Here is an 18226-nt window from a genome sequence, read left to right as displayed (position 1 = left end):
AACATAAGGTTTTTAAATATCGCAGTGATCAATGAAAAAAAAGAAAACACGTTTTTATAAAGAATCAAAAATGACACAATTTTTTTAAAAGCTGAAAAAGGATGGCTTTAGTCACTAAATATACCTGCACCTATAAAATCATCCATAGCTCATGGTTCATGGCTCATGGCTCATAGTTTTCTTGCAAACTTGACAAACATCACTCTCTTACACACATACTTAAACAAGCAAGCCCTGAGACAAATATAGTCTGCAGTACAAATAATAGTAATAAAATAAAAAATAGTTTGCTTTTATTAAAATGACAGAGAACATTTAAAAAAATAAATACATTACTTTTAAAATGCTTTAAATTATTGTATTACCTTCAAAATAATTGTTGTATTTATATATACAGTTGAAGTCAGAATTATTAGCCCCCCTTGAATTTTTTTCCCCTTTTTAAATATTTCCCAAATGATGTTTAACAGAGCAAGGAAATGTACAGTACGTCTCATAATATTTTTTCTTCTGGGAAAAAAAGTCTTATTTGTTTTATTTCGGCAAGAATAAAATCAGTTTTAATGTTTAAACACCATTTTAAGGACAAAATTATGAGCCCCTTTAGGCAAATTTTTTCCCGATAGTCCACAAAACAAACCATCGTTACACAATAACTTGCCTAATCACCCTAACCTGCCCTGTTAACCTAATTGACCCAGTTAAGCCTTTAAATGTCACTTTAATCTGTACAGAAGTGTCTTAATATTATTTACTGTCATCATGGCAAAGATAAAATAAATCAGTTATTAGAGATGAGTTATTAAAACTATTATGTTTAGAAATGTGTTGAAAAAATCTTCTCTTTGTTAAACAGAAATTGGGAGAAAAAGGGGGGCAAATAATTATTGGGGGCGCGGGTCAAATTTTTTTTCAATTATATATACACTGTAAACGATTTCTGTTGTTTTCACGGTATTATACTGCATTTCTCAACAGTTGTTTACTGTATAAGCTGTGCACAGTGTGTTACTGTATATATTGCTGTTTTCACAGCATGATAATGTATTCTCAACATTTCCATACTGTGAACATGATTAACAGTATGCTACTGCAGATTTTACTATGAATTTTGGGAAAAAATCAGTTACTGTGCATCTAAATACAGTACTGCAAATGACCATGAAAAACTACACACACTTTAAATTTATTATTATTATTATGTTTATTTTATTTTTTGACAAAGTATTTTGTGAAGAAAAATAAACTAACCAGTTTCTTCAGACTGTTCAGTGCATAAAACTGTCCCCTGGTCTTCCATATTTGGGTGTACTGCACCTTAATTTTATAAGGTTAACATGAAAATATTAAATCATTTTTAATCAACATAACTTTGTGCTTAACCAAAACGTAAACTGGAACAAAAGTAATTGATTCATGAAACCAAAGTCAGCTTAAATGTCAGAATGACCAGCCTGCTTTAGACGGATTCATGAGGTTAGGGCACCCCTCATCACCATGGAGGTCACATCTCCGCATTTTCAAAACAATATTTTCAAATACGCACCATCTCTTTAAATAAACCACAGACTTGAGTTTAAAACAACTACATTCTCGCATGAAAAACGGTTAAAACTAAATTTCATAACACATTCATTACAGAGCCATCTAAGACCGGGGCAAGCCTCACATGTCTAGCCGATTATAACCTCGTTTCGCCGGATACATGAGTGACGATGGACACCCTGGAGGTCAGAATCTCCGCTATCGGCAAAGCACGCTTAAAATTTACACATGATATCTATAAATAAACCCCAGATTTGAGTTTGTAAGAACTACATTCTCGCATGAAACACTGTTAAAATTTCAGTTCGTGACATATTAAACGCAATATTTATAATATTAGCTGGGCTTTCTCATCCGCCATTACCATTTGCTTGTTGATGTGAAATGAATTCTGGGAGAAAAAAAATAAAAATATTAATTCTCAAAACACTTCAAACAAACTTTATTCTTATCGTCAAGGTCAGATATATGTAATAATTTCGCTGGTAAAGTGAATAAAAAACAATGTTACTATATTGTAATCAATATCACGTTTGCACTGGTTCGGTTCAGCACTCGAGCGACTCTGAATCGTATTGAACCGAATTGAACCGTTTGCTCAGGAATTATTTGATCACACGTGTTCACAAGCACATTCAGCAATATGCAATTAGTGTATAAATAGTGTATAAATGCGTGTGGCCAAGCAGTATAACGAAATAGTAATAAATCATATACAAAAAGGAATCGGTTTTAGGCGGATTCGATTCTTTACTGTTCACTAAGGAGCCGATTCATAGAACCGAACGGACACGACTCGACCTGCAGGCAACGGCTCTCCTAATTTGAAATTCACCTGTCGTCTTTCATCCAGCGAATTCATCCTCGGTAAGTGTTTTAAAGTCAAATTCTGTCCGTTAAAGGATTGTTTTGTATGTATTTCTGTGTATTGTGTGTGTAATTTAAAATAATTAACCAAGTGACATTATTCTTATTATTAGGTTCTTATGTTATGTCACGCTATCCGTTAACAAATGGTATTTTAAACAAGAAATAACAGACGCCAGGCGGTCATTGTAGTGTTTGCGAGGTATTAGATACAGTGAGTTTATCTTGAGTGAGTTTTTGACCATACGTTAAGTTACCTGGAAATCATAACTTTAACTTATTGTAACTGCATTAATGAATTCTCTATTTCAGCACAACACTGAGATGAAGGCGAAGTCACTATGAAAAGTTAAACGTTTACCGTTAAGGTAAGCTCTGGTCTTCACATAGTCATTTTGACTAAGCTATCATTATGGTAAAAATTTTCAACTGTAAGTTAGTTATTTAAACTAAACTCATAATGAAATGAGTCTTAACTGTTTTATTAAATGGAGCTGAAAATTAAATGCAGTTGAATTATTTTAAGCTAACGTTAATATTAACAAAATACATATTAATTGTCTTTTTCTCAATAATGTTAATGAGCTTGATGTATAGTGTGTCATTAATTGTACATTTAATTTTTGGTGTTCAGGTACCTGAGGTGAGTGTACGTTCTGAGTACACAGATGTAAGCCAAAGTCATTATCCCTATATATATATATATATATATATATATATATATATATATATATATATATATATATATATATATATATATATATCCATCCTATTCTAAGATAAATTGATGGGGTCAGGGAATGATTTGTGTACAAATGTATTTTAACCCCATACAGATTGGTATGGTTGTACCATAGAGTTAGATTAATTAATGTTAAGTCTTATTTTACTCTTATTATATTTATCTGTTTTTCAGCTACAATAATTGATGTTGAAAAACTGATGCTACCAATCACTCCTCACTTGATTGTTCAAGGTAATGTTGATGTCTTCCTCATTTTGATTAGATTTTTAAATGTCAAGTTGTTCACAGATTTGTTGTGAGGAGTTTCATGTACAACCTCTTTTTCTTCTTCCAGCAGTTCCTAAGATTAAAAAAAAATCTGGTGTTAAAACAGCCACGGCTATGCTATTTGCCTACCAAGTGCTGAGTAAATATTAGACAAACATTTTTTTCTATAACTGTTGTCTTTGTGTTTATTAGCAATTTTACTGGGCGTATGTGTTTTTTTTTTTCAAACAGCCTGGAAACTGTAAGTTTAGTTCAATATGTTATTTTATGCTATTCATTTTTGTCTTAACATGGATTGCATGTTGAAGCTATCGTTTTATAGTGGGAAAATGTAAAAGAGAATCACTGAATACAATGGCATAATGATTCTGCTTGCTCACAGGAGGTACTTGATTTAGTTTTCCTCAAGCAACACATCAGTTTTTATGACTATTGCTTGACACTTGAATTGAAGGGACAGTTCACCCAAAAATGAAAATAATAGCATCTTTGGCATCCTCCACTTGTTTCAAAATAGTTATATATTTATTTTGTTCCGTTGAACACAAACACGTATTTTTTAAAGAAATTTGGTTTAAATATGGATGGCAATAGTTACTGGTTACTAACATTCTTCAAAATATCTGCTTTAGTGTTTAACAGAAATTCAAACTAGTTTAAAACACGTGGAGTAAATAGTGGCAAAATAGTAAACTATTCCTTTTAAATATTTTATTCTGAGACTTTTATTTACATGTGTCTTGTCTTTTGTCATATTGTCCTTCTAGCCCAGATTGTGATGGACCTGGAATGCGACACCAGTTACTCTTAAGACAAGAACCGAATAAAGCACAGATGTGGAGGGATTTGCAGCCAAACTAACTGGAGGGAAGGAACCTTTAGGTAAAATCACCTGCTTTATTTAGATCTGAAGTATTTTATTTGACATAGAGATTTATTGTTTTAATTCTAATTTAAAGCAAACAAGGTTGAGCACCCCTGGTCTAAAAGCTCAAAAATGCTGTTTCCGTGATAAGGTTAAATGTAGTTTAGAAATAGATTCATTAGGATAAATGCTTAAAGTAAACATTTTCTTCTCTCTGTAGACCAAACATGTTTACTATCCCTCACATTTTAATAAATTGTTTCTGTTTTTGTTTCTTACAGTGTGGGTGAACATACTACCTGGATGTCCAACAAAGGCTGCACAAGAGCTCATTTGATAGCACATATTCTGTCCTGTCTACATCTCTGATGAGCTGGAAGTGCTTCGACATCAGTGAGTAATACATCTTTATATTGTCATGCATACAGGATTTCTGTAAGCTTAGCTTTAATGTTAGTTTGTAATAAGCAGTGACTCTTTTAAAAAATTAAGTATTTAAATTATTCTCAATGTTTTACTGATGCTGTGCACAGTAACGTTATGATGATTTAGTTTGAGGAAATGTCACTGGAGAGGTGTTCGTATAAAAAAAAAAAATGTATGAAATAACTCGATAAAATGTTTATTTGTCTCGCTGACATGCCATCACTGCTGCATATTGAAACACAGTAATACGAATTGACAGCAGAATATTACCATAAATATTTCATGAAGTAGGCTAGACTGCTCTTTAGTTCTCTACTCAACTTTAACACATTTCCTCGTGTCGCTGAGCCTCTCTGCAGATTTTGCCAAAAATTAATGCTTAGTGATTACTTTGTTTTATGCAAACCAAATATCAGTAACTTATCATTAGCATTATTTTAAAAAAATCACCCACAGCTTTCATGTTCTTTAACATAATCTTGTCTGTAAGTTAGAAGTGGATTTATACGTGTTAAAAGCCTAAAAGTATTTAATTAACATTAGTCACGTTAAATTAGATTATTTTATTTATTTAATTTTAAATATGTAGCCTCTTAAAGTGAGAATGAACTGTGTTCACCCCTCTCAAATCCGTGGAAGCACTAGTAGTGTGATCATGGAATCAGATATTCGAGCTATACAGAGTCGGACATTAAGTTAAGATGAGACTTTATTTTTTACACACCTGTGTGGACACTTGACTAGCAGTGCAGTGAACAGCAGTGCAGTGTTTCGTTTCTGAATTAATTAAATAATTTGAGGCATGATTAGTTTTTACTTCAGTGATTGATTTTGCTTGTCATTTTTGCAGGATCATCATTATGCTGCTGCCCTTTTTCACTGTCCCTTTCCACATCATTTGGCCTTCATCATTTCCTGTCTTGTAGCAGTATTTTTACCTGTTTTTAAAATTGTAATAAATTTTGATGCATTAATTGTTGACTGGTTCTAATGATCAATTGTTTATTAGTGTTCTGTTGCTCTGTTATATTGAATTATTGCTACTGTTTTAGCATGGTTTACACAATAAACCTTTATTGTGAAGTTAAAGTTTCAGTTTCTTTATTTTTCTTGTACGTCTTGAACAGTTAAAATAACACTTGTGCAATTTTTGAACATTTTTTACCCATTATAAAGTAGCACTATTAAATAAAATAAAATAACATTTAATAACTGTAAAATACTATACAGTAATAATGAAAGTAACGTTAAAATACCGTAGTTCTTCATGCTAAAAATGTACAATAAAATACTGTTTTCAGTTTTGCAGTATGTGTATCACTACTGTAATTAGTGTTACAGTAAAAATCAACAACAGTAAAATGATGTATTACATTTTACAGTAAATTTAATACTAATGTAATTAGTATTACAGTAATGTTACTGTTTTATGAAATACAGCAGCTACTGGATAATTGTTGCCAGTAACTTACTGTTAATTTAACAAGAAATCGTTTACAGTGTATATATATATATATATATATATATATATATATATATATATATATATATATATATATATATATATTTTTTTTTTTTTTTTTTTTTTTTTTTCCCACCCGAAATGTGGCCTGTATATCACCTGCTTTTGTACATATTGGCAACCAGGTTCTAGTAATGCCAATTTCCTTTTTTATTTTACTTATTTTAATAATACGTCAAGTAAAATAAGACATATTCCAATCTTTTTATAATGTAATTTATTTTAAGTTTTATTTTTTATATTTGTTTTGAGTTTTTTGTGTTTTTTATTTTAGTTTTAGTTATTTTAGCACATCAAGTCAAGCATATTTAAAATCAGACATCATTAACAATGAAAAGTAAAACACTGAAATAAAGTGAAATGGTTTTTATACATTCATTCATTCATTTTCTTTTCAGCTTAGCTCCTTATAATTAAACTGGGGTTGTCACAGTGGAACGAACCGCCAACTTATCCAGCATAAGTTTAACGCAGCTAATACCCTTCTATCCGCAACCCAACACTGGGAAAAATGGTTTATATGTAACATTATATTATAAACACTTACAAATGTATTAATATAGTATAAATAAAGTGTAACAAAAAGTAATAAAAATAATAGCACAATCAACAAATAAACAAACTTTTACTAAAATCTTAATTCCTTTTGTGTTGTATAAGAGTTATAAAAATCCAAAACAATGCGACTATGATTATAAAATATCATAAAACAGATCATTAAACTATAAAAATAATTTCCCAACATTTTATCATTAACCTTCCGCTTAATAACAGGCAGAGATCAGATCTTTCTCTCAATGGCCAGATTTTTTATTTAGTTTTCTATTTCAGCTAAACAATTGCCAATCAGAGAGCATAGAATCACCAAGAGGCGACACTAGTGCAATTTGGGAAACAGCCACTAGATGGCGCGGCGGCCATTTTGGAATGAAAACTCCAATAGAAAATCAGCATATTATAAGTCTGTAAAATAAACTATTAAAAGTGCCGATGATTGTGATAGTAAGTGCTGTATTGTCGTCTTTCAGGTTGTATCTCAGCTTAAATGCGCTTTTTAAATAAATAAATAAATAAAAAACAAAGCAGCTGCTTGCCATCACGATAGCAATTAGATCCAATGGACAGCCGATCGCTTTCACTCCAAAATGGTGGAATCCGGAGCTGTTGCTTGGCGCTGCTGTTGCAATGAAACGTTCTATTGAGTGTCGCCTCTTGTTAATTCTAAGCTCTTTGTGTCAATTTAGATGGAGTGCTTTATTGTTGTCTTTTAAAAGTTGTGTATTAATGTTTATTTTAGTTTTAGTCATTATATTTAAATAGTTATTATATTTTCATGCCAACTATCTGAAACATTTATTCAGTCCCTTTATTGATCTGGGGTCACCGCAGCGGAATGAACCGCCAACTTATCCAGCATATGTTTCATGCAGCGGATGCCCTTCCAGCTGCAACCAATCACTGGGAAACATCCATACACACTCATACACTACAGACAATTTAGCCTACCCAATTCACCTCTAGCATATGTGTTTGGACTGTGGGAGAAACAGGAGCACTCGGTGGAAACCCAAGCCAACACAGGGAGAACATGCAAACTCCACACAGAAACCCCAACTGGCCCAGCCGAGGCTCGAACCAGCGACCTTCTTGCTGTAAGGCGAATGTGCCACTGCGCGACCCCTATCTGAAATATTCTAAAACATAATGTTTATTTTATTTCAAGAAGCAAAAATGGCTGAGGTTTAATTCTTTTAGTAGCATAATAACCCCGGTTGTTATTAAATCCAACATGGAGTGTAATACATTAAAAACAAACAAACAAATAAAACTCAAAAGTGAAAAAATCTTTAATAAAAACAAAATTTCCTTTGAGATATGAAACTTTTGTAAAATACAAAAAAAAACTTTAAAAAATACTTGTCAATACAACAATGCTACAGTGATAAAAAAAACAGTACACACTGATTAAAGCTACAAAATAATTTCAATTCCTATGATTAGTACAGGTAATAGATCACTTAAAAACAAAACAAACAAAAAGAAAATCATAATTTTCTGGCCCTCAAGACCTTTCTGACTTTCTTTCTTCTGTTAAACACATTATTCAATTATTTTCGTTCAGCTTAGTCCCTTTATTAATCAAGAGTCGCCACAGTGGAATGAACCGCCAATTTATCCAGCATATGTTTAATTCATCGGATACCCTTCCAGTTGCAACCCAGTACTGGAAAACACCCATACACTGAGCCACTGTGTCACCTTCGGCTGAACACAAAAGGAGACATTTTGAAGAAGGTTGGAAACTGGTAGCCATTGACTTCCAATAAATATTACAGAGAAGAAGCTGTTTACTGCTGTGATTGTCAGAATTTTTCTGTAAGAAATATGATAAAAACAGTCATTTTACAGTAACCTACCTTACTTTATTAATTTGTGGTGTTAAATAACAATGATGACTACTTTTGAGTACTAACATCTGCACTTGTACTTTTGTTGCACTGTTTTGTTGTAGGAAACACACAATATCATTTCTAACACTTTACCGACAACGTTCTTACAATCAGCAGGTACGGTGTAAAAACTCAATCACAGGCTCATTCTGAAAGCGTACACCTATATTCATTTCTGGGGAGCGCGAATTATGTATTAAGCATGGGCAATGTGGGCGATCGCCCACAGTGGCATCTTGCTGGGGGGGAGAGATAGTGCAAAAAAAAAAAAAAAAAAAAGAAGTAGTAAAAGCATTGAAACATGATTTACTTTATGCAAGTGTATGAATTTAGAGTGGTATTTCCAGAAAAAAGATGTCAGGGGCCGTTCACATTTGGCATCTTTTGCATGTGCAAGTTGGTTATTCTCTATGTGCAACCGAAACAAAGCTGGTGAAAGCAAACTGATGCATGAACGCAGAAAAACATTCCCGCGTGCCAAACATGCTCCTGTGTGAATCTTGATTGTTTGCATGCACGCCGATAAAACCAATATGATGATGATGTTACTTTCACTAAGCATGGCTATAAAGCAGAAAGCCGGGATAAGGGAGGTAAGACTTCATAACAATCTGCTTGATAAGTGTGACGTCACGCGAAGCGGCTTCCGGGTCCAAGTGCTCTATTAAACTGAATGGGGAGACTCATGAAATGGTAATAATAAACGTTTACAGAGCGATTTAATACTTACGAAAATCACGATCGCAGTATATATGTCCATGCCTAATATCCGATGGCCAGAAAGTGATTCATTTTTAATAAATTGTAAAAATGTTGGTATTTGTTATGCAACAAGCCCAGAGATTGTTGTGTACACTATGACTTTATGTAAAATTAACTTTAATGTGTGATAGGAATAAAACGTGATCATAAACGAATGATTTCTCCACTCAAATGAATGGCGGCTTGGACAAAACAGTAATACATACGTCACCACTTAACAAGCGGATGAGTCTCTGCTATAAGTCGGGTCTAAAGCTCCGTTTACACTGCCAGTTAAATGTGACCCAATTCCGATTTTTTGTTTATGTGACACAGATTGGATCTGTTCTATGACCGTGTAAACACGAAAAAAACGCATGCATTCAGATATTCAGAGATCGGTTTCAGGCCTCCTTCATATGTGGAAATAAATCCGATATAGATCGGATATGTGACAATGCGACTGTCATGTAAACAGGCAGATCAGATTTATTGAGGCATTCAGTTCTGTACATCATTAAACTTGCGACAATGTGGTGCTTCCCCGTGGTTTAATGACAGAAGAAAAAGGTGTGTGGAGATGCCGACAGGGTAAACAACATTAAGGGTGTCACGATCCTCCAAATCCTCGATTCGATTACATTTTCGATTCTAAAGGCACGATTCGATTCGATTTTCGATTATGAATAATGAATTAATGACCAATTAATTATTTGTAGCCTACCGTTTAAACTACCTGACCTGTATGGTCTTTGTTTTACCCATTAACAAATCACACAGTAAATGAATAAAGGCAAGATACACACATAATTACCACCTGTCAATCACTTTTTCTGCGGGACTCGTGAATAGGCAGTGATCTGTGTCGTTATAATGGCGTCGGTAAAAAAGACGCACAACCAACAGCCAACAGTATCTGAGGTGTTCGCTAAAATGACTAAGTACAAGTGAGTGAAAGATTGAAGCAGTCCTCTGCCTGGACCTGCTGTCTCGAGCGCATGGCTGTGTGTGCGTCTGTGTCTGTGTGGTCACGTGATGTGCATTTTCAGAGGTAGAGAGGAAGGAGGGCTGCTCAGAAATGCTACACGCCACTGTGGATGTCAAATCGTTGTCGTTCTAAAATGCCATTTAAAAACAAAGACAGTGTAAACAGGGCCTGAGTGTGTACTTTTCACGAGTGGATTTGCAACGGGGGCAGGCGGAGGATCGCGATGCTGGTGTTGTCTATCGGACGAACGTTGTCAACATAACTCACTGGAAATCCAAAATGCTTCCACACCGGCGACTTCATTGAAAGAGGAGAGGGTTTAAGTTCTGTCGACGAGTCTCCTGCTTCTGCAGTTTAACAAGCACTTCAACAAGCCTGTTTTTTTCCCGCTTGGCAAGCCAAGCTGACGTGACATGGGGGCGTGGCAGCATCGACGATTCTATTTTTTGATTCGTTAATCTAAATTGAGCATAAATTTCGATCAATTTCAAGACACCATCTAAACACTAAACAACATCAGAGGAAACACAGAGGAGGAAAGTGGTTAGTCGCCACAACTTGCTCCCACCAGATCTGAGATCTCTCTCTCGTACCCACAAATTCCTCTGAATGGTGGAGGACAGCATACATAAACCATAAGCGCAAGCTGCGATGACGGCCCTTTCCCACCTGCTCCTCAAAATCATTTTAAAGTTGGGCGAACTTCCTGTTGTAACTTTTGCTTTTTGTCGCTATTAATAAACGCACTGCGGGCTACACATAAAACAACTTTATTCTCTCCAACACCAGTGCGCTCACAGGCGAAGGCCACATCTTCAACTAAACACACACACATCAGGGCCATACCATTACATAAACTGCGTGGGGGTAAATCTGGACTAAACCATTCACTGCTTATACTACACTTCGCATTTTTCACAGAGCAAAAAAAAAAGACAATTTCTTCCATCGTGGCTAGTGTGACACAGATGCTAGAACCCGCTTTTATGCATGCGCGACATCAAAAATTGTATGGCAAGTGTAAAGGCATGAATAGGATATGGGTCACAATTAAAACAACGTGTAAACAGACAGGCAAACAAATCAGATACAGGCAACAAATCGGAATTGGTCATCAAGACCTGACAGTGTAAAGGGCGCCTAAGACAACAGATAATTCTATAAAACGTATTGGTTTTTTGGATTCTAAAGAATTGTCATAATTAATATTCATGCAAAAGTGAACTTAGCATATCACTCCAGTTTTACATTGTTTTCCAGTAACATTAAGGATTGATTTTTTGTTATTTATTTAGAATAATAATTGTCCAATAATAATAATAATTGTATTTATTTATAATAAATAGAAATAAATTGTTATATTTATTGAAAAAAAAATTTGCCCAGGGTGCCATTTAAACTAGAACCCCCACTGGTAGCCAGAGCTACGTATGGCTGTATTTTGTCTTAAAAACGAATGCTACAGGGCGGTATGATGTGGTTCCTTTTCACCCCTACCAGCTGACCTCTGTGTGGACGGCTTTTCCACTGTTACCAGTAGCTCACCATTTATGTAGGAGGACTTGGGATGCAGAGAGGAATTGACCACGATGGCAGGGTTTGACTCTGGCAAAGAACTGTTCCAGAAAGCAGGTAAGACAAAAACCAAAAAAAATTAAAAAGTAAATAACAGGGTGAGTATGTGGTAAAATCTGAAAATAGGGTAAAAATCAGGCGAGAGCTTTTCTTTATCTGGAACTTCATCTTTTTTTTTTAAACTGTCAGTTGGGTTAAGGCAGGGGTGTCAAACTCAATTCCTGGAGGGCTGAAGCCCTGCACAGTTTAGTTCCAACCCTGCTCCAACACACTTACCTGTAGGTTTCAAACAAGCCTGAAGGACTCAATTAGTTTGATCAGGTGTGTTTAAATAGGGTTGGAACTAAACTGTGCAGAGCTGCGGCCCTTTTGGAACCGAGTTTGACACCTGTGGGTTAAGGGAAGTAGGTGAGTGGGTCAGTCAATCGGTCAGTCAGTCAGTCAGTCAACAGCAGCCTCTAGTGGTTTTACGCGAGAACAGCAGGTGCAAATAGCACTCGCGAGAGAAATCTGAGATCTGAAAAAGCATTCACAGCAGCCTCTGGTGGATTCTCAAAAACTTCAAAAAATGTACCTCTTGGAACATATTTGGCACTCTAGTAATGTATATATCGGTATATATTCAGATTGCGCCTTGGTTGGAAAACTCTAATATGCTGCTTCTCACTCAGGGCCGTCTATGCTAATGAGGGAGAGATGGTCACTAGCGGGCTTTCCCCCTCTGATGACACATACAAAGGCAGAAGTGTTTCTGCAGACTGTTTTTATCAAGTATGATTATTAAAAACTATTTAAACTCCTTATAAAAGTTTTTTAAAGATCAGATCTTCTTCTCCATGGTCAGAATGGTGGCTCTGGTCATCCAGATCATCCACTGCATGCTCTCAGTCTGAGTGTGAACCCGGAGGAGTTTAAAACCCAGCTTGAAATACAACGCCACGGCTGCTTTCTGTGTCGAAGAAGTGGAAAGCATGATCTTTGAGAAGCCGCGCTCCCTGCAGAAGTCTTCAGCAGTCTGAGCCAACTTTACACCAAGTCCAGTACGGCGACAAGCGGATGAAACAATCATCCTGTAAAGCTCTCCATACTTTTCAGACCCCTTTTTACCCTCCACAGCAACCATACCCAAAACCTGAGGCCGGCCTTCAATCTCAGCTTCTGCAACCCAGAAGCAGTTGTCAGGATTTTCGAGGTAGTACGCAGAAATATCCTTCATGTCCGTGTTGAGTCTGGAGCGGACGTATCCAGCATAAAACTCATGGCAGCAGAAGTAGACCAGGCCTATCCAGGATCCTCCACACATCAAGGATAGAACCAGGGAGTATGTGCTTAGTATGTAAGCGCTGACGTAAATGAAGAGGCTTATGGTGATGTGCAGCGGTCGGGTCATAGCATACATGAATGCGGGATTGATGTGCTCTTCTATTGCCTCCCGGAAAACTGTTTCCACAGCCTCGCGGTCGGAGGGTTGATAGTGGCGGATCACGATGTGCACTGGAAGACAGTGAAGAGCAGTTACCAGTGGGTAAAGCAAATAGAAATACAGTCTATAGGTCACAGATTTTGGTGCATTTGAACAAAACAGATTTAATAAATGGATATATTTATCAAAATAATATTTTAGTCACCAAAGCTATTATGAAATAGAAAGCTTATACTTTTAAATTCATGCAAAATTTTGGGAAAATATATAACTAACTAAATTAACACAAAATGTTATACATTTATTGTTTCTCTTGAATTTAGCACTTTAACATTTTTTGTTTAATTTTTTTCTATAACATAAATTTGGGTGTACTCATTTTGTATCGTTATTAGAAGTTATGTTGTTAGATAAGCTCTAGATTTGGCATTTTGGCATATGCACAAATTTAATATTGTACAGCTTCCTAATCCTATAGAAAATATTAATCTAACTGAGAGATGTGTGCGGGGTGTACTCATTTATGCTGAGCAGTGCATTTCAAATACAGAAAACAGCTTGAAAAATGCATAAAAATATTAGTTTTTTTAAACTATTTCCATTGCAAAAACAAAACAAAACTAAAACTTAGCAAATCAGTTTTAAAAAATGTCCCCTCTGTTTATTTTTTTGCCTAATTTGTTTAATGGAGACCAAATTTTTTTCCAACACATTTCTAAACATAACAGTTTTAATAACTTATTTCTAATAACTGATTTATTTTATCTTTGCCATGATGACAGTAAATAATATTTGACTAGATATTTTTCAAGACACTTCTATACAGCTTAACGTGACATTTAACTAGTGGCTTAACTAAGTTAGTTGGGTTAACTAGACAGGTTAGGGTAATTAGGCAAGTTATTGTATATAACGATGGTTTGTTCTGTAGACTATCGAAAAAATGATTGCTTAAAGAGGCTAATAATTTAGTCCTTAAAATGGTGTTTAAAAAATTAAAAACTGCTTTTATTCTAGCTGAAATAAAACAAAACTCTTTCTCCAGAAAAAAAAATATTATCAGACATACTGTGAAAATGTCCTTGCTCTATATATATATATATATATATATATATATGTGTGTGTGTGTGTGTGTATTATATAAAAAGTATTTAAAAATGTATAATAAAAAATAATAATACATATACATATATTGTAAAAAATATTTATATATTTTGACATACTTTTTTTATATATCACTATATAATTATGTTGTTTTTATAGAGCATCAAGTTTGCCTAAATGTAAAACATTTACTGGCCAACTAAAAAAAAGTTATATTAAAGCTATATTAGTTAGTTTTGGCTGATGTTAAATTTAACTCGAGAAAAAATGATTTTATGGTATTTGTTTTAACTTTAATAACCCCGATAAACAGACAAATAGCAACAATATAATTAAATAAACATTCTTTTTAAAATACCTAGTAAAAATTTGACTTTTTTGTTATTGGTTGTCAAACTCAATTCCTGGAGGGCCGAAGCCCTGCACAGTTTAGTTCCGACCCTGCTCCAACACACTTACCTGTAGGTTTCAAACAAGCCTGAAGGACTCAATTAGTTTGATCAGGTGTGTTTAATTAGGGTTGGAACTAAACTGTGCAGAGCTGCGGCCCTTTTGGAACTGAGTTTGACACCTGTGAGGTAAAGGGTTATGTCAGGGTGTCCAAACTCGGTCCCGGGGGGCCGGTGTCCTGCATAGTTTAGCACCAGCTTCTTCCAACACACCTACCTGGAAGTTTCAAGTATACCTAGAAAGGGCTTGATTAGCTGGTTCAGGTGTGTTATATTGTGGTTGGAACTAAAATATGAAGGACACCGGCCCTCCAGGACCGAGTTTGGACACCCCTGGCTTATGTCAACCTTAGCAAATGTACACTTGCATTGTGTGGACTCTTTCTGCGATGTATTATTTTATTCAACACATCTTTGATTTTTTTTATGTGAACTTAGAAAATAAAGGATATTTTGGACATACGTGGGTTTCCATCTATGCAAATCCCGCGAAAATTTAGCTTAAAACAGCTGCAGAAACGAGATATATCCAGATGCAGGCCCGCAGAACCACACACGTTTTAGACACACACAATCTAGGACACACGATTTAGGCAAACCATATATGGTAACTAACTCTTTAGCATTATCGCCACCTATTGAATTTTACTAAACCGTCAAAGTTGTTTTATATATGTATGTATGTATGTATGTATGTATGTATATATATATATATATATATATATATATATATATATATATATATATATATATATATATATATATATATTGATGTGTGTGTGTGTGTGTGTGTGTGTGTGTGTGTATTTACTAATGTTTTTTTATTATAATAGTTAATCCTATTGCTAAATTTTGGTTAAAAACAATTTATTGCTTACTATAAATTACTACAGTATTAAATGTGGGAAATCATTAATTAAAAGGTTATTAGAAAATTAAGATAATAAACACTATTAAATAGCATTAGTAAAATATTAATATAGTGTTATACATTTGTTATATGTAAAAAGATTTTTATTACATATAATGTATTATTGCCTATATTAACTTGCTATTAATTCCTTCATCATAAATTAATCCATTATATAAATAAATTTATTGTGTACAATATTTATCAATCATATATATCAAAATATATCGATGACGATGTTTAAAAAGACGTTAATAACATTAACATCCGACGTAACCATATATGGTTTGCCTAGATTGTGTGTCCTAGATTGTGTGTGCCTAAAACGTGTGTGGTTCTGCGGGCCTACAGCTGGATATTATTGGCAGAAACACCAATTAAGAACAAGAAGGCGGAGTCGAAACTATAAGCGCAAAGCTCATTGGTTATCATTTGATTTATAAACGCAGCATCGACATAATACACATGGTTATGATTTACAACAAAAGTCGAAAGTTAAGTTTTCTTTTCATTTTGTATTTGTTCATAATAAAAGCCAAAATAGTAACTTATAAAGAGACATTTTAAACGACATACTAAACACACATCTAACGTGAATAACTTTAACCAGCAAACGTGAATTAACATGCATAGATTTTATTTTTTTCCACTTTAAAACTCCATGCGGTGACATAAGTGGAATATTCCTCAACTAGAACACTGCGAAGCCTGTCAAAAACTTTATTATTTAATATTGAACAACATGAGAACAATACGGTGAGTAAACTTATTAAAACGGAATTTTCATTTTGGTGCAACAATAAAAACACAATGAAAATGTTTGTTCGCGTAATAATGCGATAGATAGATAGATAGATAGATAGATAGATAGATAGATAGATAGATAGATAGATAGATAGATAGATAGATAGATAGATAGATAGATAGATAGATAGATAGATAGATAGATAGATAGATAACTTACTGTTTAATTTGGTCATTGTCGTTTTCTTAATCCACTGTGTGGTCTGTTCGTGTCTGACTGAACTGCACTCGGTCACATGAGGCAGCTGTGGAATGTCAGCAGTTTGTCAGTTCAAAGTTCACAGATGTTTCCGTCAGATCTAGTTTATTATCATTTGCACTCGAGTTCCTAAACGTGCAAAGAAACATCCTGAACACAGATGAATGAATATGAGGAACTTCCAGCATTCACTCCTCTGCTTTTCTGAGGAGGCTCAGTCGTGCCGAGCTGCTGTTATCGCCACCTAGTGTTTACAGTTTGACCTGCTGAGTTTGACTTTTTTGATTTTAGAATCTTATTTGTTTCTTGTTCATTTTAATATAATAATAAAAACTCATCGGACAGAATGTTACAGAATTTTCTGTAATGCAATAAAGCATTTATATAGTATACATTAAATGGTTCCAGCAAAATTTTAGGAAATTGTCTCCGTGCAGCTGCAAATTTAAAGCATCCGATGCATATTTATCTCCACAGTGTTATGTATTTCAGATATGTTTCAGAATTTATAAGGACTTTGTAATGGACTGCATTGGGCAATTTCATTATAATTATGATTTCCATAAATATAAAAAATCTTTAATATAAATCAAATAGCACTACCATGACTTTTAAAGTTATATATTCCTATAATATTTTCATACAAATTTTGACCAATTTATAAATATGTTTATAATGTTATAAATAACACCGCCATTTTTTAAAATGATATTTAAATATTTCTACATTTAAAACGTTTTTTTTTTTTTTTCAAATCACGGAAATAAATTCTTTATTACTTAAGTAAATGTTACAAAACATTAGGTGGATTCAGATAACTAATCTGATTTAAAATCATAAAAAGTTTTTTATGATGAATGTCAAAAATAGTAGCTTAAATTGTTTCCCAGTACTGGGTTGCAGTTGGAAGGGTATAGGCTGTGTGAAACATATGCTAGTTGGCCGCTCATTTCGGATATAGGGACTAAGCTGAAGGAAAATGAATGAATGAATGAATGAATGAATGAATGAATGAATAATAAAGTCAATAATTGCTGGTTTCCAGCTTTTCAGAATATAATTTTTCGTGTTCACCACTGGAGTAAATAACGATCGAACTTTCGTTTTGCGGTGAACTCCACTCAAAACATGACTTGCTGCTTGTTCAAACTATGTAAAGATGAGTTGAAACAACACAATTCTTAAATTTGTTTTGGGAGAACTTAATAATTTTATGTTAAATCCTTTTAAATTTGTAAAAACGATTAAGCGAACTTTAATTGATTTGTGTTGGAACAACATGAAGGATTTGTGTGGAACCACTGATGAACATTCATTCAGTGTGTGGAACCCAGCACTTTCAGGGC

The 18226-nt window shown here is 34.2% G+C and overlaps 2 protein-coding genes across 6 annotated transcripts in view; one reads left to right on the top strand and one right to left on the bottom strand.

Moving 5' to 3' along the window:
* slc12a5a (solute carrier family 12 member 5a) overlaps positions 1-18226 on the top strand; it is a 2560186-nt gene that overhangs the window by 737579 nt on the left and 1804381 nt on the right. Inside the window, exon 1 of one of the 3 annotated variants that reach the window (XM_087258140.1) lies at positions 16343-16633. The exons of 1 other annotated variant lie outside the window; for it this stretch is intronic. The gene's annotated coding sequence lies outside the window, so the exon portion shown is untranslated. Of the gene's footprint in view, positions 1-16342; positions 16634-18226 lie in introns of those variants that run through there. One more of the 3 variants, XR_015494308.1, reaches the window with a different exon arrangement.
* Positions 11171-17089, bottom strand: nat8l2 (N-acetyltransferase 8-like 2). Of its 3 annotated transcripts, none has more exons than XR_015494358.1 (3): positions 16842-17089; positions 12380-13485; positions 11171-12173 (listed from the first exon to the last, which is right to left on the bottom strand). XR_015494358.1 is itself a non-coding variant. In XM_087258252.1 (2 exons), exons 1-2 carry the CDS (start codon positions 16855-16857, stop codon positions 12812-12814), a joined length of 690 nt encoding a protein of 229 aa, XP_087114378.1. In that variant the 5' UTR covers positions 16858-17089; the 3' UTR covers positions 11171-12811. The 3 variants fall into 3 exon arrangements, 1 of the variants encoding a protein (XP_087114378.1); XR_015494357.1 differs by having other exon boundaries at positions 11171-12249; positions 12442-13485; XM_087258252.1 differs by having other exon boundaries at positions 11171-13485.

Source organism: Danio rerio, chromosome 6 (genome assembly GCF_052040795.2).
Source record: "Danio rerio strain M-AB ecotype USA chromosome 6, GRCz13ab, whole genome shotgun sequence".
Taxonomy (NCBI): domain Eukaryota; kingdom Metazoa; phylum Chordata; class Actinopteri; order Cypriniformes; family Danionidae; genus Danio; species Danio rerio.
This window is presented reverse-complemented; position numbering and strand designations above follow the sequence as displayed.